This window comes from Sus scrofa, chromosome 4 (assembly GCF_000003025.6).
Source record: "Sus scrofa isolate TJ Tabasco breed Duroc chromosome 4, Sscrofa11.1, whole genome shotgun sequence".
Taxonomy (NCBI): Eukaryota; Metazoa; Chordata; class Mammalia; order Artiodactyla; family Suidae; genus Sus; species Sus scrofa.
Genome location: NC_010446.5, coordinates 91,106,043 through 91,126,950, shown reverse-complemented (window position 1 = coordinate 91,126,950; position 20,908 = coordinate 91,106,043). Strand labels below are relative to the sequence as shown.

General features: G+C 42.8%; 3 protein-coding genes across 6 annotated transcripts in view; 1 reads left to right on the top strand and 2 right to left on the bottom strand.

Moving 5' to 3' along the window:
• The window catches only part of LOC100520241 (olfactory receptor 10J1-like), a 328,271-nt gene that overhangs the window by 30,218 nt on the left and 277,145 nt on the right, over positions 1-20,908 (bottom strand). For all 3 annotated transcript variants that reach the window (XR_002343383.1, XM_021089593.1, XM_003125683.3), the window contains exon 2: positions 19,416-19,496. The gene's annotated coding sequence lies outside the window, so the exon portion shown is untranslated. The remainder of the gene's footprint in view (positions 1-19,415; positions 19,497-20,908) is intronic.
• Positions 1,503-8,084, top strand: FCER1A (Fc fragment of IgE receptor Ia). 2 transcript variants are annotated; one of them, XM_021089597.1, is made up of 5 exons: positions 1,503-1,635; positions 2,034-2,054; positions 3,218-3,472; positions 5,717-5,974; positions 7,706-8,084. In XM_021089597.1, the coding sequence occupies exons 1-5, from the start codon at positions 1,581-1,583 to the stop codon at positions 7,900-7,902; spliced, it is 786 nt and encodes a 261-aa protein (XP_020945256.1). In that variant the 5' UTR covers positions 1,503-1,580; the 3' UTR covers positions 7,903-8,084. The 2 variants fall into 2 exon arrangements, with proteins under 2 accessions (XP_020945256.1, XP_020945257.1); XM_021089598.1 differs by having other exon boundaries at positions 1,516-1,635; positions 3,226-3,472.
• Positions 14,541-15,542, bottom strand: LOC100520074 (olfactory receptor 10J3-like). Its single transcript, XM_021089599.1, has one exon. It carries the CDS (start codon positions 15,425-15,427, stop codon positions 14,660-14,662), a length of 768 nt encoding a protein of 255 aa, XP_020945258.1. The 5' UTR covers positions 15,428-15,542; the 3' UTR covers positions 14,541-14,659.

Here is a 20,908-nt window from a genome sequence, read left to right as displayed (position 1 = left end):
CTCAATCTTTCTATTTAGGAGTCTGCAGTCTCATGTTCTCTCATTTCATAGCAGCTGGAAGCTTTGGTTGGATCCTTATGTTTGGTGGCTTTACGTTTAATGTATTAGACTTAACTCACCTGCCTGTGAGGAAAAGCACAGCACTACAAAATGGGGCCCTGCTTACTTCTCACTGCCTCTGACTACCTCAGAGTTTTGACAGAGGCCAAATAATAATACTGGGTGTGAAAGCAGCTTCATAAATAGCAAACCACTGTAGATATTTAGGGGGTTATTATCTCCAGGATCATTATCAATACCACATCCTGGAAGAAGGTGACCAACTTTGACCTAGAGCTGAAACACAGAAGAACTAGTCAAAAGGGTCCTGGAGGGAGGAGAACTGATGTGAATTTAAAGGAGAAAGGGTGATCGTGCTGGAAGGTTTGAAAGATAAAACTGGAAAAAAGCTGGGAAATAAAGTAGAATAAATTATATGACCTGGATCCCTGCAAGTTATGGTTTAACATCTGCCTTCCTATGTTGTGAGCCCCATCAGGACCCAGGGGAGAGAAGGAGTCTTTGAAAATATCTCCAATTTGGCTGGTTGGATGGTGGATCATCAAGGAAGCAGAAGAAGCTTTGTGGATTTGTGAACTAATGGAGCAGCAGGAAATCAGGTATCAAGAGGGTTGGTACCTCTGGGGAACCACAACAGAATTTCAGCAATTGTTGGCCATATTTGTACACCTGCATGTCATCATGATTAAGAATTCTACTATGGGGTTAGATTTTTATTTTTTCTTCTTTTTCTTTTTAGGGCCATACCTGTGGCATATGGAAGTTCCCAGGCTAGGGGTCAAATTGGAGCCACAGCTGCTGGCCTACACCATAGCCACAGCAACACCAGATTTGAGACACACCTGTGACCTACACCACAGCTCATGGCAAGACTGAATCCTTAACCCACTGAGTGAGTCCAGGGATGAACCTGCATCTTCATGGACACTGGTTGGGTTCTTAATTTGCTGAGGCACGACGGCAACTCCTGGGGTTGGATTTTTAAATGTTTGATGTTTGAATCCCATATTAGCCATTTACTAGGGAGGACCCTGTGACAAGTTACTTAAGGTCCAAGATAACAGTGGTACCTACTTCATAGGATTATTGTGAGAAATGAATGAACTATATGATGTATATAGCATAGTGCCTGGCATATACTAGGTGCCCAATAATTCCTGTGGTTTTATCCTGCTCTCCCCTGCTCCTCATTTTTCTGAGTTGCAAACTAAATAGCTGTACATTGACTGATAGCTCAAGAAAGCCCCATACCTGAGTGCCTGGCTCTATGCCTCTCTTCCAGTAGATTCCAGGTGCGTATGTGGAGGTGGGATGGAGAGTGCAGTAAGGGGGTAAATATAAAATTGCCCGATTAGGCACCTCTCTGAATATTATCTCTACAGAAGGAAGCAAACTTAGGCGCAGCTGATTAGTTAACCAGATATGATACAGAGAACATTTCCTTCTCCTTTTTAGTTTCAAGTTTATTCTAAGACCCTACATCTCTCCAGTCCAGTTGGCAACCGGGGGCCACAGAGAAAATGTCTACTCCCATAGGAGTCCCTGCCCTGCTATGGATAGCTCTGCTGCTCTTCTGTAAGTAGGTACCCCTCCTGAAGGGACAAAAATAGACTAGGGGAGCAGTTGGGGTAGGAACCCTGATAGTTTTAGTGGTGACTTTTTCTGGGCCATATGCAAACCGTGGGGGCACTTCCCAGGGATTCCGAGGGATGTCAAGCTGGACAGCAGGGCAATCAGGACTGAGCACCATCTAAGGGGGGAGCCAGACTGAAAGGCTGGTCCTAGCAATCATGCTGGAATTTCCCAGAGGGCAGGGGAGGAAGGAGAGAGGAAAGAGAAGCTGCTTCTCTCCCTGGCTCAGATTTCTGAAAATTCCACGGATGTGGACTTCATCATCATACCCAGATCCCAGTCTTCAGGAATACCAGAAGGCTGAGGATAGACACTAACATATCATTTCTGGATTTTTGCAGCTCCAGATGGCATGGCAGCAGGTAAGTCCCCTGTCCTCAGCATTTCAGTGTGTCTGGGAGCCACTTTCCCTTCACTTTTTGCCTTCCTCCCACTACCTTTGTTTTCTAATGATCATTATTCTGAGCTTTCCATTTCCACCTTACCTGCTTCCTTCTTTCCTTCCATTCAAAACTGCTCACCTGCCACTTCATCCTCTCAAGTCACGCTTTTCTTTCTTGTGCCAACAATCCTGCCTGTGGATCATCTAAGTGCCTCAGCCTCTCTTTTGGCCACTATCGTGTAACCTCATTCAATTCTTACATTATCATCACTGTGATCCGTACTGCAATTTTCTAACTGAGGATTTTTAATCTGAGGATGCTCAGATTAAGTGATCTGCTGGAGGTTACACAGCTAACAGTGGGCTGGATTCTAACTCAAGTGCCTTGGATCCAAGTCTAGCTCTCTCTTGACTGCATCATCTCTTCCTCATCACCACTTGGCCACTTCCTAAGTTTCTGTTGAAATTTGTACCACATCTCTTTTTTCCTGAAAGCCCTTTAAGACTGATCCTCTCGGTGCTTCTCATTACCTTCCAGAATTGACATATATTTTCACATCCCATATTCACTCACAATTAAATAGTCATAAAAATTGAGAGCTGGGAGAGACCTTATATTGCATCTAATCCAGTACCTTCATTCATCCATTATTCACTCATTCATCAACTCAATAACTATTTAGTGAACACTTACTATGTCATAGTCATTGTGCTGAACTATGGTGGAACATCAGAGACATCACCTCTGCCTGAAAAGAAACTGCTGTTCTCATTAAGAGATACTACTATAAATGCAATAAATTCATTGAGTAATAAAAAAAAAACAGATACTAAAATTGAATCAAGAGAATCAGAGTGAACTATCTTATACCACATAGTAAATTTGCTTGTTTTTTAGTATCTTGCATTTGTGTCCAGTCTCTCTCTTCCTAGCTTGGCAGCTCTCTGGGGCCACAACACCCTTTCTGACTTCCTTTAATCCTAAGAATCAGAGAGTTTTTTTATCACCAACACTATTAGGGTAGACTGATCATTGATTGTCTTGACAAAATTGGTATGTCTGTACTTTGGAGGCTTGGCTGTTTTCAATGATTTTTTTTTTCCTCCTTCTATGTTTCTTTCCACAACCTGCCCTTCTTGAAGTCATCCAGGAATCTCAGGTGTCCTTGAATCCCCCATGGAATCGAATATTTAGAGGAGAGAATGTGACTCTCACATGTATTGGGAACTATTCCCTTGAAAATTACCCCACCAATTGGACACACAACAACAAAACTTTGGAAGTGAAAACTTCGAGTTGGGACCTTAAGAATGCAAAACCTGGGGACAGCGGCAAATACAGATGCCAAAGCAAAGACTTTACAATGAGTGAACCTGTGCACCTAGAAGTCATCAGTGGTAAGTTCCAGGGTTATGGAAATAGCAATTCTCTCATGTGAGGGAGGAATCACCTTTCTGAAGATGGGGAGAGAGCAAGTTATTTCAAGACTTAGGGGCACCATGGTGGGACTTGGGGTCTTTCTCTCAAGACCTGTCCTCCTATTTTCTTTGACCTTCTTTCTTCTTCTGCCTTCTTTCAATATTCTGGCAATCTCTCCATGTTATTCCTCTACTGTATTTCACTTCTTTTTTTTTTTTTTTTTTTTTTTTTTGCTTTTTAGGGTCACCCCATGGCATATGGAGGTTCCCAGACTAGGGGTCCAACCGGAGCTACATCTGCTGGCCTACACCACAGCCACAGCAATGTGGGATCTGAGCCAAGCTTATGACTTATACCACAGCTCACAGCAATGCTGAATCCTTAACTCACTTGGCAAGGCCAGTGATCAACCCGCCACCTCATGGTTCCTAGTCGGATTCGTTTCCACTGCGCAGCGATGGGAACTCCTCTATTTCACTTCTGATTATCTTTTCTACATAGGTGCACATGCGTGTTACATGGTCAAATGGCATATTGGATATGTGAACACTGTAGAGAGCTGTATATGTTAAATAGGATCAAAAGGTTTGATTTAAAGACTTGCTCTGTGATTGGAGTTCCCGTCGTGGTGCAGTGGAAATTAATCCGACTAGTAACCGTGAAGTTGCGGGTTTGATCCTTGGCCTTGCTCAGTGGGTTAAGGATCTGGCACAGCCGTGAGCTCTGGTGTAGGTCGCAGATGTGACTTGGATCCTACTTTGCTGTGGCTGTAGTGTAGGCTGGCACCTGCAGCTCCAATTTGATCCTTAGCTTGGGAACCTCCATATGCCTCAGGTGTAGCCCTAAAAAGGAAAAAAAAAAAAAAAAAAAAAAAAGATTTGCTCTGAGATTTTCCATGTGTTACAACCTGAATATTAAGTTGTACTCTTAGTTTTCGAAGATATCTCTATACATGTTCTCTACAGTATATGTCCTCTACTTTCACTTAAGACCAAATCCTATGTTTGCTCCTTCTTTATTACTCTTCTACTGTCTACAATTAGTGCAGTATGCTCAGGCATATGTGGATTTGTTTGTAAGTGTTGACTGAACAAAGTAATGATTTCAATTGAATCACTAGGTCACCATTTATATTTTGCTTTATATTTAAAATATATATTAAAGTATAAACATAATTTGTATTTTTTGCTTGTGTAAAAAAGAGATGTTTCAACATTTGTATACAAATTCCAAATACAAACTAAAGCAGTGTAAAGTAGCACCTTTATTTCTTTGGAGTAGATTCTAGAGACGTCCTCAAGGATTTCTCCTAAACAAAGCAAAATAGCTACCTTTCCATTTAAAATTCTCCTTTGGTGAATGCTTTTCAATTTTTTTTTCTGTCTTTTTAGGGCCACACCTGAGGCATATGGAGGTTCCCAGGCTAGGGGTTGAATCAGAGCTACAGCCTATACCACACCCATAGCAATGCCAGATCCAGGCCATGTCTGCAACCTGGACCACAGCTCAAGGCAACCCCAGATCCTTAACCTACGGAGTGAGGCCAGGGATCAAACCTGCGTCCTCATGGATGCTAGTCAGATTCGTTTCTGCTGAGCCACGACAGGAACTCCTACTTCAATTCTTAAAAGGACCATTATCCATACCACCTGACTCTTGTATTTTTCTGACTCATTACTGACAAATATTTGAGAACCTACCAACTTCTAGGTATTGTGTTAGGCACTGGGGATAAAATGTCAGGAACATACATGGCCCTGGCCTTTGAAGTATAGAGCCAAGTGAGGAAATGGATAACAAATCAGTAATTACAAAAATACTTAAAATTGTGATATATGCTCAGAGGAAGTCAGCAACTAACTATGATTAATAGAACTGGGAATCACCTATAAGGTTGGAGAAGACAAAGCAGACACTCCTAGGCTGACTCCATAGGCAGAGTAGGTTTACTTTCTTCTCAGTGACTGGATGTAACAACAGGACTGTAAGGGGTAATGGTTTTCAGATAGTCTATGGGTGGTCCCAGACTTACTTTTCAGGAGGAGAGGGGGAGTTATCAATAAAGCAGATGGGTTCTAAGCATTATTTTGTTTCTTTTTTGTTGAACTTATGAGCCAAGGAATGGGTTAATGATAAACAGATGTTTCCTTTGCACACTCTCTTCATGATCTCCTTTATCTGTCAATGTATCCATTCATTGTTACATAATGAACTCTCTTCAGACTGGCTGCTCCTTCAGACCTCTGTCCCGGTGGTGAGGGAAGGCCAGTCCTTCCTCCTCAGGTGTCACGGCTGGAAGAATCTGAATGTCTATAAGGTGATCTACTACAAGGATGGCAAAGCCCTCAAGTACTGGTATGAGAACCACAACCTCTCCATTACCAATGCCAAAAGAGAAGACAGTGGCTCTTATTGGTGCACGGGCATAATTCAGAAAATACCAAAAAACTCTACTACTCTCACCATTACCATACAAACAGGTGAGTTGGTAAGGGAAAGGGAAGGAGGCCATAGCAGGGAAAAGGGGAAAGAACATCTGAACCTAAAGGGATTGCAGCTGTTGATCAGGGGGCAGCTGTGACTCCCTGAGAAGTCTACTAGACATACAATGAGACGAGGCATAGAATATAATCACTCAATCTGTCTTAAGTCCCTTATTTGTTCAATGCAACAGTAATACTTGCTCACCTTATGGAATTTTATAAATCTTAAATGTGACGCTTGTGAGATTGATTTGTAAACTTTGAAATACTATCCAAGTAAATTTACCTGTTGCTCCTAAATTTGTCGAATTGAAAAGGAGTTTCCAGGTTGAAGGAACAGAAGCTATGAAGAGCGTGAAGAGTTCACTTTAGCCTAGGAGGCTGGGAAGGGAGACCAACAAGTCAACAGGTTGTGTGAATGTGCGTTGGGAGAGGAGAAAGAGGGCTTGATGAGGCAAAAATAGGCAGGTGAGCTGCCTCTAGAGCCAGTGGCAAAGACTGCTCTTGCCAAACTTCATATAAAATAGGGAGTCTTTGAAATTGTTGCCCTGCAATGGAGAAGTTAGGCTTTTTGCTTCACAGACTTTGGTCATGTTAATATCCTAAAAAAGCATGAGACCAGAAGCCAGATTTATGCTCTAATGGTAATTCTCTGTTAACTAATTTGAGACCTAAATGCTAATTATTGCTGGGCTTCCAGTATCCTCATCTCTAAAATAAAGGCTTTGGATTAGACTCCATCAGAATCACTTGGGGAATTAAACTATTGATATCTGTATATCATTCCTTGAGACTCTGATTTTTTTTTTCTTTTTTTCCTGGTCTTTTTAGGGCCACCCCATGGCATATGGAAGTTTCCAGGCTAGGGGTTGAATCAGAGCTATAGCCTCTGGCCTATGCCACAGCCACAGCAACAAGGGATCCAAACTGCTTCTGTGACCTACACCAGAGATCATGGCAACACCAGATCCTTAACCCACTGAGGAAGGCCAGGGATTGAACCCACGTCCTCATGGATACTAGTCGGGTTCATTAACCACTGAGCCATGACAGGAACTCCCGGTTTAATTGGTTTGGAGTGAGTCCCGGGCATCAGGATTTTTAAAAGCTCTTTCAAGTAGTGGTAATGTGTAGCCAGAGCTAGACATTACTGGTATAGGTAATCTGGAAGTAATTTCTTGTTGTAATATTCTAGGGTTCTATAATTCTAGAATAATCACACACCAAAAAATCAGTACTTTGTAAACAGAAAAATAAAATCACAAAATAATGGAACTGGGGAGGCAATTAAAATGTGATCTAGTCCAACATCTTCCTCTCACCCAACAGACATCCAATAAATGATGATTGATTGATAATAAGGCACTGTTGACTCCCTGCCCTCAGTCTCCTTTCCACCTCTAAATCATATGGGAATGTTGGTCCTGTTGGCTCTAAGAAAGGGGTAATCTTTCCTATGACCTACCCCCTTGAGCATATTGGGTATAGACAAACCACAAGACAGGGGCTGGGGGGGAAATACTCAGGACTCCACAGGGCTCCAGGGAGCACAGAATGAGGAACTCAAACCCATGAGTGTTTTCTCTCTGTTCCTGGATGCCATGTCATGTTCTTTGTTCCTGGATGCAAGGTGAAAGACCATGTTGGGTTCTTCTCTTATGCAGGATGAAGCCCTGAACTTCACTTTTTTCAATTCCTAATACGAGTTATGTTTCTTGTTGCATCTAGATTCCCCTTCAGTTCCCTCGAACTATTACTGGCTACAGCTTCATATCCCATTGTTGGTGGCGATTCTGTTTGTTGTGGACACAGGGCTACTGATCTCAACCCAGCAGCAGTTCAGATTTCTCTTGAAAATTAAGAAGACCAGGAGAGGCAAAAAATTTACAGACCCACAGCCTAGCTCAGACCCCCGAACGGACTGATAACCCTGCTCAAGAAACATCTGCGATAGCAATTTCTTTTCAGTATCAGCAATTGCTTCTCAGTTGTCACAGTTCATAGGTACCTAGAAAATGCTCAAGGCTTTACATAACTGCTTCATTGAACCAACTGTAACTGGCATGTAATAATCAGTGCTCAATAAACATCAGTTAAATAAGAAAAATGTATAGATTCATTTATTAGCATCTGCAAAAGAGTCATACAGCTTCAATAAAAGAAGTATGAAACCATATACCATGATGTTTCTAAGTAATCGAGGCTTGATAGTTTCTTTTTTGCTTCTAGAAGCAAGAACCGTGCTGTTCTAGATTAGAAATAGTCTTTTTTTTTTTTTTTTTTTTTTGTCTTTTTGGCTTTTCTAGGGCCGATCCTGAGGCATATGGAGGTTCCCAGGCTAGGGGTCTAATCGGAGCTGTAGCCACCACCAGCCTAAGCCAGATCTGAGCTGCATCTACAACCTACACCATAGCTCACAGCAACGCCGATCCTTAACCCACTGAGCGAGGACAGGGATCGAACCTGCAACCTCATGGTTCCTAGTCGGATTCGTTAACCACTGAGCCACGACAGGAACTCCAGAAATAGTCTTTTTTGTAATATACTTTCCATTTGTAAGTCCGAACTAGAAACGAGAAGACATGGTAGGATGCTGGTGAAGTCAATCATTTTTAGGCTCTCTCTTTAACTCACTATGAACTTCTAGTTCTTGGTAGAATCTGGAGCAGGCTTGAGCCATAGAACTCTGGGGTTAGGGCTCAGTCTAAGATTCCCCTGGGATTGCTTCACTCCTCTAGTATCTCCCAAATTTAAATCTTAGATTCTATTTTCTTATAGCATCTGAACTAAGCATCTTGGAAAAATCCTGGCAAGTAATAATCATAGCTCTCACTCTGAAAACAGTCCAGGACTGGGTAAGATCTTAGACAAAGACCCAATCTTTGCTCTCCCACCCTCACCCCACCTCTGCTCATGGAGACAGTTATACTGAGGGCCTGGGAAAAGCATCAGGAGAGAGAGGAAATATACTGTCAGTGCAGACCATGAGCTCACAACAGTCAGTGAGAAATCAGAGCACCTTTAATGTTTTTGAACAATTAACAACATAAAGAGGAAGTGAACTGGGGGGAAATTGGTAAATATCCACAAGACTGACAAGTCCCACTTTCTCCAAAGGATGCTTAGGAGCTATAAATAGCAGGGGGATATCATTAAAGCCTTTTTTTTCATTTTTTATTTTTATAAATATAGGTATTTGAGAGTTCCCATCATGGCTCAGCAGAAATGAATCTGACTAGTATCCATAAGGATGCAGGTTTGATCCCTGCTCTCGCTCAGTGGGTTAAGGATCCAGCATTGCTGTGAGCTGTGGTGTAGGTTGCAGACATGGCTCGGATCCTGCGTTGCTGTGGTGTAGGCCGGCAGCTACAGCTCCGATTGGACCCCTAGCCTGGGTACCTCCATATGCTGTGGGTGTGGCCTACTAAATAAATAAATAAAGGTATCTGATGTCGGGGAAGGGGAGATTTCCCCTTTCATTCCTCTTGGGTTACTGTGGCTGAACTAACAGTAAAATTGATACAGCACACATTAACAGGATAGAAAAAGAAACACATTGTAATTCACGTGCATAGAGGTCCCATAGGAATGAGACCCAACAAGTGGCCAAAGCAGGCAGCTTTCATTCTTTTTAGACAAAGAAACAATAAATTTTGAGAGCAAGAATAAAGACACTTGGGTTTTGGGTGCTCCATTAGTGAAGACTCTAGACAGAGTTTGGGCTTGAGGCATTAAATCAGTGAAGTAACAAGGTTTGTTTACACAGGCTTCTCAGCCCTGAGTTCCCCTTCTCTGGCAACAATGGTGCCCTTTGACCTCCAGATCAGGGAATGCACAGTTCATAAAATAAATGTATTTCCTACTTTCAGGGGAACAGAGAGGAGGGTCAGAGTGCTCCTTTTGCATTGGCCATTTCTTAAGTAACTTTAGGTTTTTTTTCCTTTTTCTTTCTTTTCTCTCTCTCTTTTTTTTTTTTTTTTTTTTTTTTTTTGGTCTTTTTAGAAAGCCGCACCCATGACATATGGAAGTTCCCAGGCTAGGGTCCAATCGGAGCTTCAGCTGCCAGCCTACACTACAGCCACAGCAACTCTGAATCCTTAACCCACTGAGCGAGGCCAGGGAGCGAACCTGTGTCCTCACGGATGCTAGTCAGATTTGTTTCTGCTGAATCGCGACGGGAACCCCATAACTTTAATTTTTTTTAAATTGAAGTAGAGTTGGTTTATGATTTTGTAACTTCTGGTGTATAGAAAAGTAATTGATTCAGTTATATGTGTGTAGATACATATATACTCTTGGGGCTCCCTCTGTTACCTCCAATCTCACACCAAATTTGTCTAGGCCAGTCTATAGACTAAATTTCTTTCCTGTGACTGTTGTTCCAAATTGGCTGCCACAAACTGTTACAAACCCCCAATAATTAGGAATTGGGTTTTTTTGAAAATCAAGTCAGTAGCTCCACACCAGTGGTCAATGGAGGACAAATTTCCTCAGCCACCTCAAAAGTGGAAACTCAGACAAAAGACACAGCTTGTCAGTATTTGGGGAAATCAGGTACCTGAAGACAGGCCCTGCTCACTCTTTCATCTCATGAGGTGGGAAAGGAGACAACAGGAGCATCTCCTTTAACCCAAAGATGGGAGCTTTAGGTTGAGAATGGCAGAGGCACTTGCCAGCCTAGGTGCCTGGAGAACCTCAGAGAGTGGTATTGTCTTCCTGCCTTAAGCTGTCTACCCAATCCTGGACAACTAGTTACCAAGCCTGAGTATCCATCTGGTGCCCTAGTTTCCATGACATTCCCCCCAATAAACATTTACTCTATAAATGTGCACAGGACCACCACCAAGCCCACCTGCACATATCACAGCACCCACAGTTTTTCCCTTCTTGAAAAGTGGAATGACTTAGGCACACTTTGCTGTTATTTGCAACTTTTCAACTCTCACTGAGAGTGATCAGCAATCTCACTGCAAGGTAAAGAATGCAATGAAATTGAAATTGCTCGTAGAGAAATTTTTGAAGACAAAGGAATGACTTCTTGTGGATTCTGAGAAAAACAAGGGTTTTTATTTTTTTAAGCAGTTTCCGAGGAGGTAGTAACAGCACTGCCACAGACTACATTGAGTCTTTGTAAATATCATTCAATGAATAGGAGAAAGTTATTTTTTAAATTAAAATATAGGAAGCACTGACCTTCACTAGATCATATCAAGGCTGAAAATTTGGGTTCTCCACTGGCTAATCACTGTTACAGAAATGGGGTCCTAGAGTGTTGCAGGCTGGGATCCCCGGGAAACAGACTCTGAAACAGAGATTTGAAAGCAGCAAGCGTGTTAGGAAGCACTCTCAGCATCAACGCCCATGTGGAAGTGAAGGCAGAACTGGGCAGAGGGGGAAGTGGAGATGTGATGCAGTCATGCTAAGAACCTCAATCCATCTCACAGATGAGAGCCCCAGAGAGGGAGAGCCTTTTGTAAACATCTCAAATGGAGATAAGAGTGCCAAACGTTATACTCTGAAAAAGATAAGTCATTGGAAAGCCTACCCATGGGAGGGGACTGTGACTTTGGAGGAGGCAGCTGTTAGGATTCAACTGAGGGCTGTCAGCCCAAGACACTCCCAGCAGCTGGGGGAATGACTGTGTGGGTCCTGAAGAGGCTGCAACATAGTATCCACTAAGCACAACTGCAAACAGAAGCAAATGTGACACTGGTCATCAGACCTTTACCTAACAGCTCTATCTAGACTAAGCAGAACTACTAAGCAAAATTAAAAAAAAAAACATTATAACTGTCTTTTGGTCAACCTCACAGAAATGAACTATCTTTTCTGGAAATCTGGTCACAAAGGCAAAGATATCTTTTATCTTTGGTCAGATTCCCCACGCCAGTAGGTTTTTTTTTTTTTTTTTTTTTTTTTTTTTTCAAACCAAGATATGTTAACTTGACTTAGAAGATTTGTTCATTTCCACTGGCTTGTCCCATATTTGGCACCCAGCTAACTTCATGACAGTCTTCTAAGTGATATCTTGCTTCTGCACAGTCACCCCAGGGGATCAGTTAGATTCTGGAGACTGCAGGGGCTGGGTGTGAAACTCAGGTTATGCTCATTCCTTGGTATAGAAGGCCAGGTAGGAGGGAAGGATGATGGGGAGAGGACCAGAGCACACACTCTCACCTTCTGTGATGCTTGGACATGGGACAGTGTGGGGTTTCTATTGTTTTGTTTTGTTTTAGGGCAGCATTTGCGGTATATGGAAGTTTCCAGGGTAGGGGTACAACTGGAGCTGCAGATGCCACAACAACACCAGATCTGAACTGCGTCTGAGACCTACACCACAGCTTGTGGCAACATCAAATCCTTAACCCACTGAGCGAGGCCAGGGATTGAGCCTTCATCCTCATGGATACTAGCAAGGTTCTTAACCTGCTGAGCCACAACAGGATCTCCATGACACCATGTATTTTTTTTTTTATTATTTTTTATATTACTCAACGAATTTATTACATTTGTAGTTGTACAATGATCATCACAACCCAATTTTATAACATTTCCATCCCAAACCCCCAGCATCCCCCCACCCCCCAACCTCTCTCCTTTGGAAACCATTTTTCAAAATTTGTGAGTCAGTATCTGTTATGCAAAGAAGTTCATTGTGTCATTTTTTTCAAATTCCACATGGAAGTGATAGCATTTGATGTTGGTGTCTCATTGTCTGACTGACTTCACTTAGCATGATAATTTCTAGGTCCATCCATGTTGCTAAAAATGCTATTTCGTTCCTTTCAATGGCTAAGTAATATTCCATTGTGTATATGTACCACATCTTCTTGATCCACTCCTCTGTCGATGGACATTTAGGTTGTTTCCATATCTTGGCTATTGTAAATAGTGCTGCAATGAACATCGGAGTACATGTGTCTTTGTGAGTCATGGTTTTCTCTGAATGGATGCCCAGGAGTGGGATTGCTGGATCAAATGGTAGTTCTATGTTTAGTTTTCTGAAGAACCTCCATACTGTTTTCCACAGTGGTTGCACCAATTTACAATCCGACCAACAGTGTAATAGGGTTCCTTTCTCTCCACACCCTCTCCAGCACTTATTATTTGTAGTCTTTTTAATGATGGCCATTCTGGCTGGTGTAAGGTGGTACTTCATAGTAATTTTGAATTGCATTTCTCTAATAATGAGTGATGTTGAACATCTTTTCATGTGTTTTTTGGCCATCTGTGTGTCATGACACCATGTTTTTAACTCAGATTTTAAGTCAGAGGTGGAAATTTCTGAAAATTAACCTCTGAAGACTTGGGATCTTCCTAGATAATTTTTTAGTTAAATCAAGCTTCAGACCTCTATCGTTAATAATTTCCAAAGTTGTAGTTAAAGTGCTTAACATTTATAACACTATTTCAAAGATTTAGGTCTACCCTGCAAAAGGAACTAGGATTCTGCTTGGCTCCTTCCAAACTCCATCCTCTTTCATTCCCGGTTGGAGGGGTGAAAAGCACTGAACTTTGCAGCATGTGCTCCTTTCCAGTTGGAGTTTTCTCACTGAGGCATCTGGGGACTATGGACAACCCACTTCTGTGTTCTTAGCAGCTGATGATGTTTTGGTCTCCCATGCTTGCATTCCTCATTCCCAGGAATGGTCAAGTTAGAGCAGATCTACCCACTTGGAAAGTGTGTACCCAGCTTCTTGAAGATTTCTCAGGCTGTGCTGGGATATTAGCAAGCAGCAAAAACAGATTATAAGAAAGCCTTCAATGTCCACAGAAAAGGACATTCATGTATCTCCTATTTGTTAATTTTTTTTTTTTGGTGTTTTTGCCTTTTATTGAGCCATTCCTGCGGCATATGGAGGCTCCCAGGCTAGGGGCTGAATCAGAGCTGTAGCCACCGGCCTACGCCAGAGCCACAGCAATGCAGGATCCAAGCCGAATCTGTAACCCACACCACAGCTCATGGCAACGCCGGATCCTTAACCCACAGGGCAAGGCCAGGGATCAAACCTGCAACCTCCTGGTTCCTAGTCAGATTCGTTAACCACTGAGCCATGACAGGAACTCCCCTATTTGTTAAATTTTTTTACAAATTACTCCTACCTCCTTAACAATGACAACAGAGTTTATTCTGAGGTGGTTTCCAAACATTTTGTTCATTAGCTATTTGTTTAGCCTTTTTAGTGCCACACCCACAGCATATGGAGGTTCCCATGCTAGGGGTCAAATAGGAGCTGTAGCTGGCAGCCTACCCCACAGCCACAGCAACACTGGATATTTACCCACTGAGGGAAATCAGGGATTGAACCTATGTCCTCATGGATGCTAGTCAGATTCGTTTCCACTGAGCCATGATGGGAACTCCTTTGTTTCTTAATAGAATTGTATAACCCAACATATTCTCAGGCTGTGTGTAACTGTGTGCACACGTGTGTACACAGACATGTGTGTTCCAGACATGTCAGTCTTTCCCTTAATTCTTAGCAGTGTATCCCAAGTCATGTTCTACCCTCTTTGAAGAAGGGCACAGAGAACATGACTAGCTCAAATAGAAGCCTCCAGTTTTAACGCCCAGTTCAATGTAGCCTGTTCTTTTCCATCTTGTACTTACAGGCCTAACTGAAACAGCATTAAAATTAAGATATTTATGAAATGAAAGAAAAGGCCGTCGACAACCTCTCCTCATTGAGGGGAGAGGGGCCTTTGCCCCAGGGCTCTGCACAGCGCATCTTTGACCTCCTTGTTCCTCAGGCTGTACACGACGGGGTTCAGCAGAGGAGTAATGACGGTGTAGGTCACCGAGATGAGTCGCTCCTGCCCCAGGGAACTCTGGGACTTAGGCTTCAAGTAAATGATGGAGGCACAGCCATAGTGGATGACGACCACTGTGAGGTGGGAGGCACAGGTGGCAAAGGCCTTCTTCCGACCCTCGGCTGAAGCAATCTTAAGGATGGTGGAGATGATGAGGACATAGGAGATGAAGACCAGGCCCATGGGTAGAACAAGGACACAAACACTGACCACAAAGTTGACGATCTCATTGACAGTGGTGTCTGTGCAGGCCAGCTTCAGCAGGGGTCTCACGTCACAGAAGAAGTGAGAGAGGACAAAAGCATCACAGAAGGGCAGGCCAAACACGGATGTTACCTGGACAATGGCCATACACAGGCCAATTCCCAGGGACCCAGATGCCAGCTGGACACAGGCCTCTTTACCCATGATGACTGAATACCGCAGGGGGTTGCAGATGGCCACGTAGCGATCATATCCCATGGCTGTGAGCAGGAAGCAGTTACTGATACCAAAGGTGAGGTAGAAGAAGAGCTGAGTGGCACAGCCCTGGATAGAAATGGGCTGGTGAGGACTCAGGAGGTCAGAAAGCATGCGAGGAATTATGGTCACAGTGTAACAGGTCTCAGAGGTGGAAAGCATGCCCACGAAAAAGTACATGGGAGTATGGAGGTGATGGTCCAGGCGAATAACCGTCACAATAATGACATTGCTAGCGAGAGTCAGCAGGTATAGAGTTAGAAAGACAACGAAGAAGCCAAGCCTGTGCTGCCACCCAAAGCTGGAGAAACCTTCAAAGAGGAACACAGTCACAGCTGTGGAGTTTGGCTTGGGCACTGGGGGAGGTCTAGATCTAAAAGAGCTGGGCAAAGGAAAGACAGGTGTGATGAGTTAATCACAGAAGAGAGTAGCCAGACCAAGGTCTTCAGTAAAGGTTGTGTCTATCCTCTGAGCAACGCCCCAGACTTCAAGGGTCACCAGTGTTCAGCTGTTGGCCAACTGCTCAGACCCTCCACCTTTTCCCACCCTCTTCTTTGGTATAATAGAAATGCTACCCCAGGACCCTGGGATTGATGGCACAGATAGGTCTGAGAAGGAAAGTAGAGACACATCAAAAGGCAGATTTGTAGAAATAATTACCCAGCCATTGAAGAGGGGAGTCAAGGTCAAGGAAGAAGCCCCGCTCTATAGTTCTTCCTCCAAAACTCTTGATTTAGCCCCCTAAGCATCCAATTAGGAACAGGGACCTAAGTGAGAGACAAGATATCCAAGCCTGATATTCTTTAACACTGTCAGAATGCACTTCAATGCCAAGTGCCCCGTGAGGGTTCTAAGAATGACTTCTCCTCCCCGGAACCCTAGGTCCTACACTTCACTTACCTAAGCCCTGAACTAAAATCTACTATGATCATGAAAGATTACAATAGAGAGCACCTCTGATAGTCCTTCTGGAAACTCTGCACCAAATATCCTCTAAGATCATGAAAAATGATTTCATAAGGCAATGCAGGTATTTAGCTTATTTTCTTGATTCTAGCTAAAGGCAGGAGAGAAGACAGAATACATTTGAGGATATTCCTTCAAGTCCCTTCAAGGAGAGAATGGGTTTTCCTAGGGTGAGAGCAAAAATAAAATTCATTTAATCAGAGAAGGACCAGATGTTCTATTTTTTTTTACTTCAATTTTGCATATTCCAAGTTGTAATGGGGGTAGAAATGGGCTTACTCCCATGAGCTCAGAATCGAAGACTATACTAGAGCAGATTTAACCCTGCCCCTTAAACTTATATCTACTCCTGATTACCCACTATGTTTTTTATTTTTTTATTTTTATTTTTTGGTCCTTTTAGGGCCGCACTCTTGGCGTATGAAAGGTCCCAGGTTAGGGGTCAAATCAGAGCTCTAGCCCCCGGCCTACACCACAGCCACAGTAATGCCAGATCCAAGCCACATTTGCGACCTACTTTACAGCCCACAGAAACACTGGATCTTTAACCCACTGAGCGAGGCCAGGGATTGAACCTGCGTCCTCATGGATACTCGTTGGGTTCTTGACCTGCTGAGCCACCAAAGAACACGTACCTGCTATGTTTAACCATTACTTCCATTCAGGAAGCTGAGAATCATCCTAAGTGTCTCCATGCCTTTTTTAACATACTGAAGACAGTGCCTCCTGAAATTCTCTCCACTCTCTCCCCACCTCTCCATGCTTTCTGCTAACACCCAACTTCCTACCACCATCAGTCTCTGTGTGACGGCGATGGTCTTCTAACGAATCTCCCCCATTTCAGTTGACCTTAGTCCAAGTCTTCATTCCAAATGTCATAATATTCTCTTTTTTTTTTTGGCTGTACCCGTGGCACATGGAATTTTTCTGGCTAGGGATGGAACCCATGCCGTAGAAGCAACCTGAGCCACTGTAGTGACAATGCTGGATACTTAACTCACTGCATAAGGGAACTTCCACGACATTCTTTTTAAAAAGTCTGCTAACGGTGTTTTCCTGAATAAATTCCTTCAGTAGCTCCTCTATATTTTAAGCATAATATTTAAGTTCATTTGTAAGTTGAATATAGTAATACTCCATAGAGTCACTGTAAGTATTAAATGGGTTAATACATCTGAAGAGTTTGACATAGGACTTGATGCAGAGGAAGAAACCCTTAATAACTATTAGTTTAATTAGTACATGTTTCTTTTTATTTTCCACAAATGAACCAATTTAAATATCTAAGGAAAGCAGAATGGGGTAGAGGGGCCTCACCCTAGCATTCCAGGATGTGTAGTAAACAAGCCTGTGATTATCTTAGCCTTGATTTTATAAATTTTATTTTATCATTTTCCTTCCAATTGCTCATATGGACTTTTTTTTTTTTTTTTTTTTTTGGTCCTTTTGCCTTTTCTAGGGCCGCTCCCATGGCATATGGAGGTTCCCAGGCTAGGGGTCGAATCGGAGCTGTAGTTGCTGGCCTACACTAGGGCCACAGCAACACGGGATCCGAGCCACGTCTGCAACCTACGCCACAGCTCACAGCAACGCTGGATCCTTAACCCACTGAGCAAGGTCAGGGATTGAACCCGCAACCTCATGGTTCCTAGTCGGATTCGTTAACTGCTGAGCCACGACGGGAACTCCTCATATGGACTTTTTCATGCTCTTTAAACATTTCTTGAGGTGCAATGACCAGAACCATTCATTGCTACATGTCCCAGTAAAGAACAGGTAGTAGATTAGAATAAGATTTTCAGTTCTGGAGTTCTCATCATGGCTTAGTGGTTAACAAACCTGACTAGTATCCATGAGGATTCGGGTTCAATCCCTGGCCTCACTCAGTGGGTTAAGGATTCAGCATTGCCGTGAGCTGTGGTGTAGGTCACAGACGAGGCTTGTATCCAGTGTTGCTGTGGCTGTGGCATTGGCCGGCGGCTACAGCTCCAATTTGACCCCTAGCCTGGGAACCTCCATAAGCCTCGGGTGTGGCCCTAAAAAAAGACACAGTCAAAAAAAAAAAAAAAAAAAAAAAAGATTTTCAGGTTTGCTTCTAATCTCTTTCCTGAAGATGCTCTACATTTTACTTCTCCCTTAGATCATCATAGCCCACCTAGCTCACATATCTTGCACCAACCTCCAGTGACTTCTAGACGGTTTTCCTGGCTTATAAGCAAGAGTTTGGAATCTACCACTATAAAATCACAGTTTGTGTGACACTTGCACACTTGAATTGAAATTCATCCAGGTGGTTAATTAATTCCACTTTCTTGGCCAGAGGATCTTAATCATGCTGGTAGCCTAGAATATTTCTGTTTCCCTCCTCCTCCAGACCATTAATCAGCTCTAACTGTCAACACCCTAAAAAATGCTACCCAAGCACCATCACGTGGGAGACTATAACAGATAGAACAATCAGTAAAGGGGTGCGGAGTGGGACAGGGAAATGAAAAACATTGGCAAGAGCAGGATTACTCATCTAGGGTGGAGGAAGGAAAGATGAGAAACAAAAAAGTAGGGAGGGTACAGATGGACAGAAACCTCAAAATTCAGATAATGTCTTTGATTTTAGAGTTTTTTACTATCTTCAGTTCTTTCAAATAAATGATCCCCCCACCCCACCAAAAAAAAAAAAAAAAAAAAAAAAGTAAAACAAAGTCTGCCCCTACTCAATCATGGATGAATATACTATTTACATTTTTATCTCCAGTGAAGAGAAGTTATTTATCTCATTGTTTCCTGATTTTTTGTTTGTTTCCTGTGAAGAATAACATTTTACTTCAAATCCAAGCAAAATCATCTTTTTAAGCAGTTCACTGTGTTGAGTAGCCACAAAGTATAGGTACTTGGCTAGCACTAAGAAAACAAAGATGTTCGAGAAATGGTCCTTGTCCTCGTGGAACTTATATTTTTGAACAGCCATCAGTATGCGACCTAACTAAATACTTTTGAAGCTTTATGTCCCTTGTCTCTACATTAGTTGAAACATCCACATTTCCAAAAGCACAGAAATCAGAATATTCTCTAGGAGAGAGCGCATTCTTCCTAATATAAACTATGTTGGCTGGTGTGATAACTGAATATACACTACAATAAACATTTGGGGAGGCAGGGGTAAAAAAAGAAAAAAGAAAACATTCCAGCATATCAGGAAACTCACCAAGCAGCCTGTTTCTTAGGTCTTCTAGGGAGCTGTATTCATGCCTGAGAGTCACATCCCCCACTCTGGAGATTTGATTGCCTGCAATAAGACATGGATTTTCACTAATAGTTATAAAACGTTTCCCAAATCTTTATCAGTGCCCTTCCTGATAATTATTTAAAATACATCAGTAATTTAAGTTTAGACCACTTTGTAAAAATATGCTGTTTTATCAAATGGTCCACACATTTTTAAAATCTGAAGACCACTAATGTCTTAGTGAGCAGAGCTATGGCTGAACAGGAATTCGAACTTCACTGAGAAATCTTTAGATACCTTCCAGAATGCAATACCTAAAAGAACTAGAGAGGAAGGAAAAGCCTCTCCAGTGCCTGAGGTTGGAAGTAAAGGACAGACAAAGTCACATCAATTTCCTCTAGATTCTCACAGCCCCTCTACCTTGAAGCAGCTCCTTCTTGGGTTACAAAGCAGTAACTCTGGCTTGAGTTTTCTAAAGGTGCAAACTGTGTGTCCCAGACTCCTGGGTCTCTTTCCCCAAAACAGCACTGACTACTCCCTAGTGATCAATAGAAGAAGACACAATCCAAATAGTAGAGTATCTGGAGACCCTGTTACTCAGGCAGCTCATTTCCTAATCCTGAGATTACTGTTTTGGAGGGGAGAGTTGCCTTGGCTATTAAGAGAAATCTCTGGGGTGAAGAGGTTAACTTCAAATTTTGCTAGGGTGAATCATGGCCCTGCTATGATACATGTCATGCCCCCTGTCCATTTCTCTGTCCATCTCCAAAGGCAGATGTGCTTAGGACTTATGGCAGAAGAGAAGCAATAATTGCCAAATAGAGTTTAAGCATGGCCCTCTCCTGCCAGGTACACAGAGTTGACCTAAGATATTCTGGCACTTGAAGTCAGATTAGAGTCTCAGGGTAGAATCATCAATCCAGTCCCTGCGTCCCTGTGTTCTTTTCTTTTCTTTTCTTTTTTTGCTTTTTAGGGCCACATCTGCAGCACATGGCAGTTCCCAAGGTAGGGATCAAATTGGAGCTACAGCTGCCAGGCACAGCCACAGCCACACAGGATCTGAGTTGCAACTTCAACCTACGCTACAGCTTGTGGCAACAATGGATATTTTAACCCACTAAAAGAGGCCAGGGGCTGAACCTGAATCCTCGTGGATACTAGTCAGGTTCATAACCCACTGAGCCACAACAGGAACTCCCTGGTTCCTGAGTTCTGTTGTAAGAACTTCTACAAACCGACTTTTCTCATCTCTGCTATGCTCACCACATCCCCTATGTTATTTTGGAGCCCTAGCTCAGTTCCACCAGGGCCTCAGCCTTGCCAAGTCATCTTTTGTGTACTATATCTGTTGCTGAAATTCAGCCCTCTGTCCGCCGATGCTGAGTAGAAATGTTGAGAGTTTTGGGTGAAGGATAAAATGACAGCTTTTATCACTTTGCCAGGCAAAGGAGGCCACAGCAGGCTAATGCCAT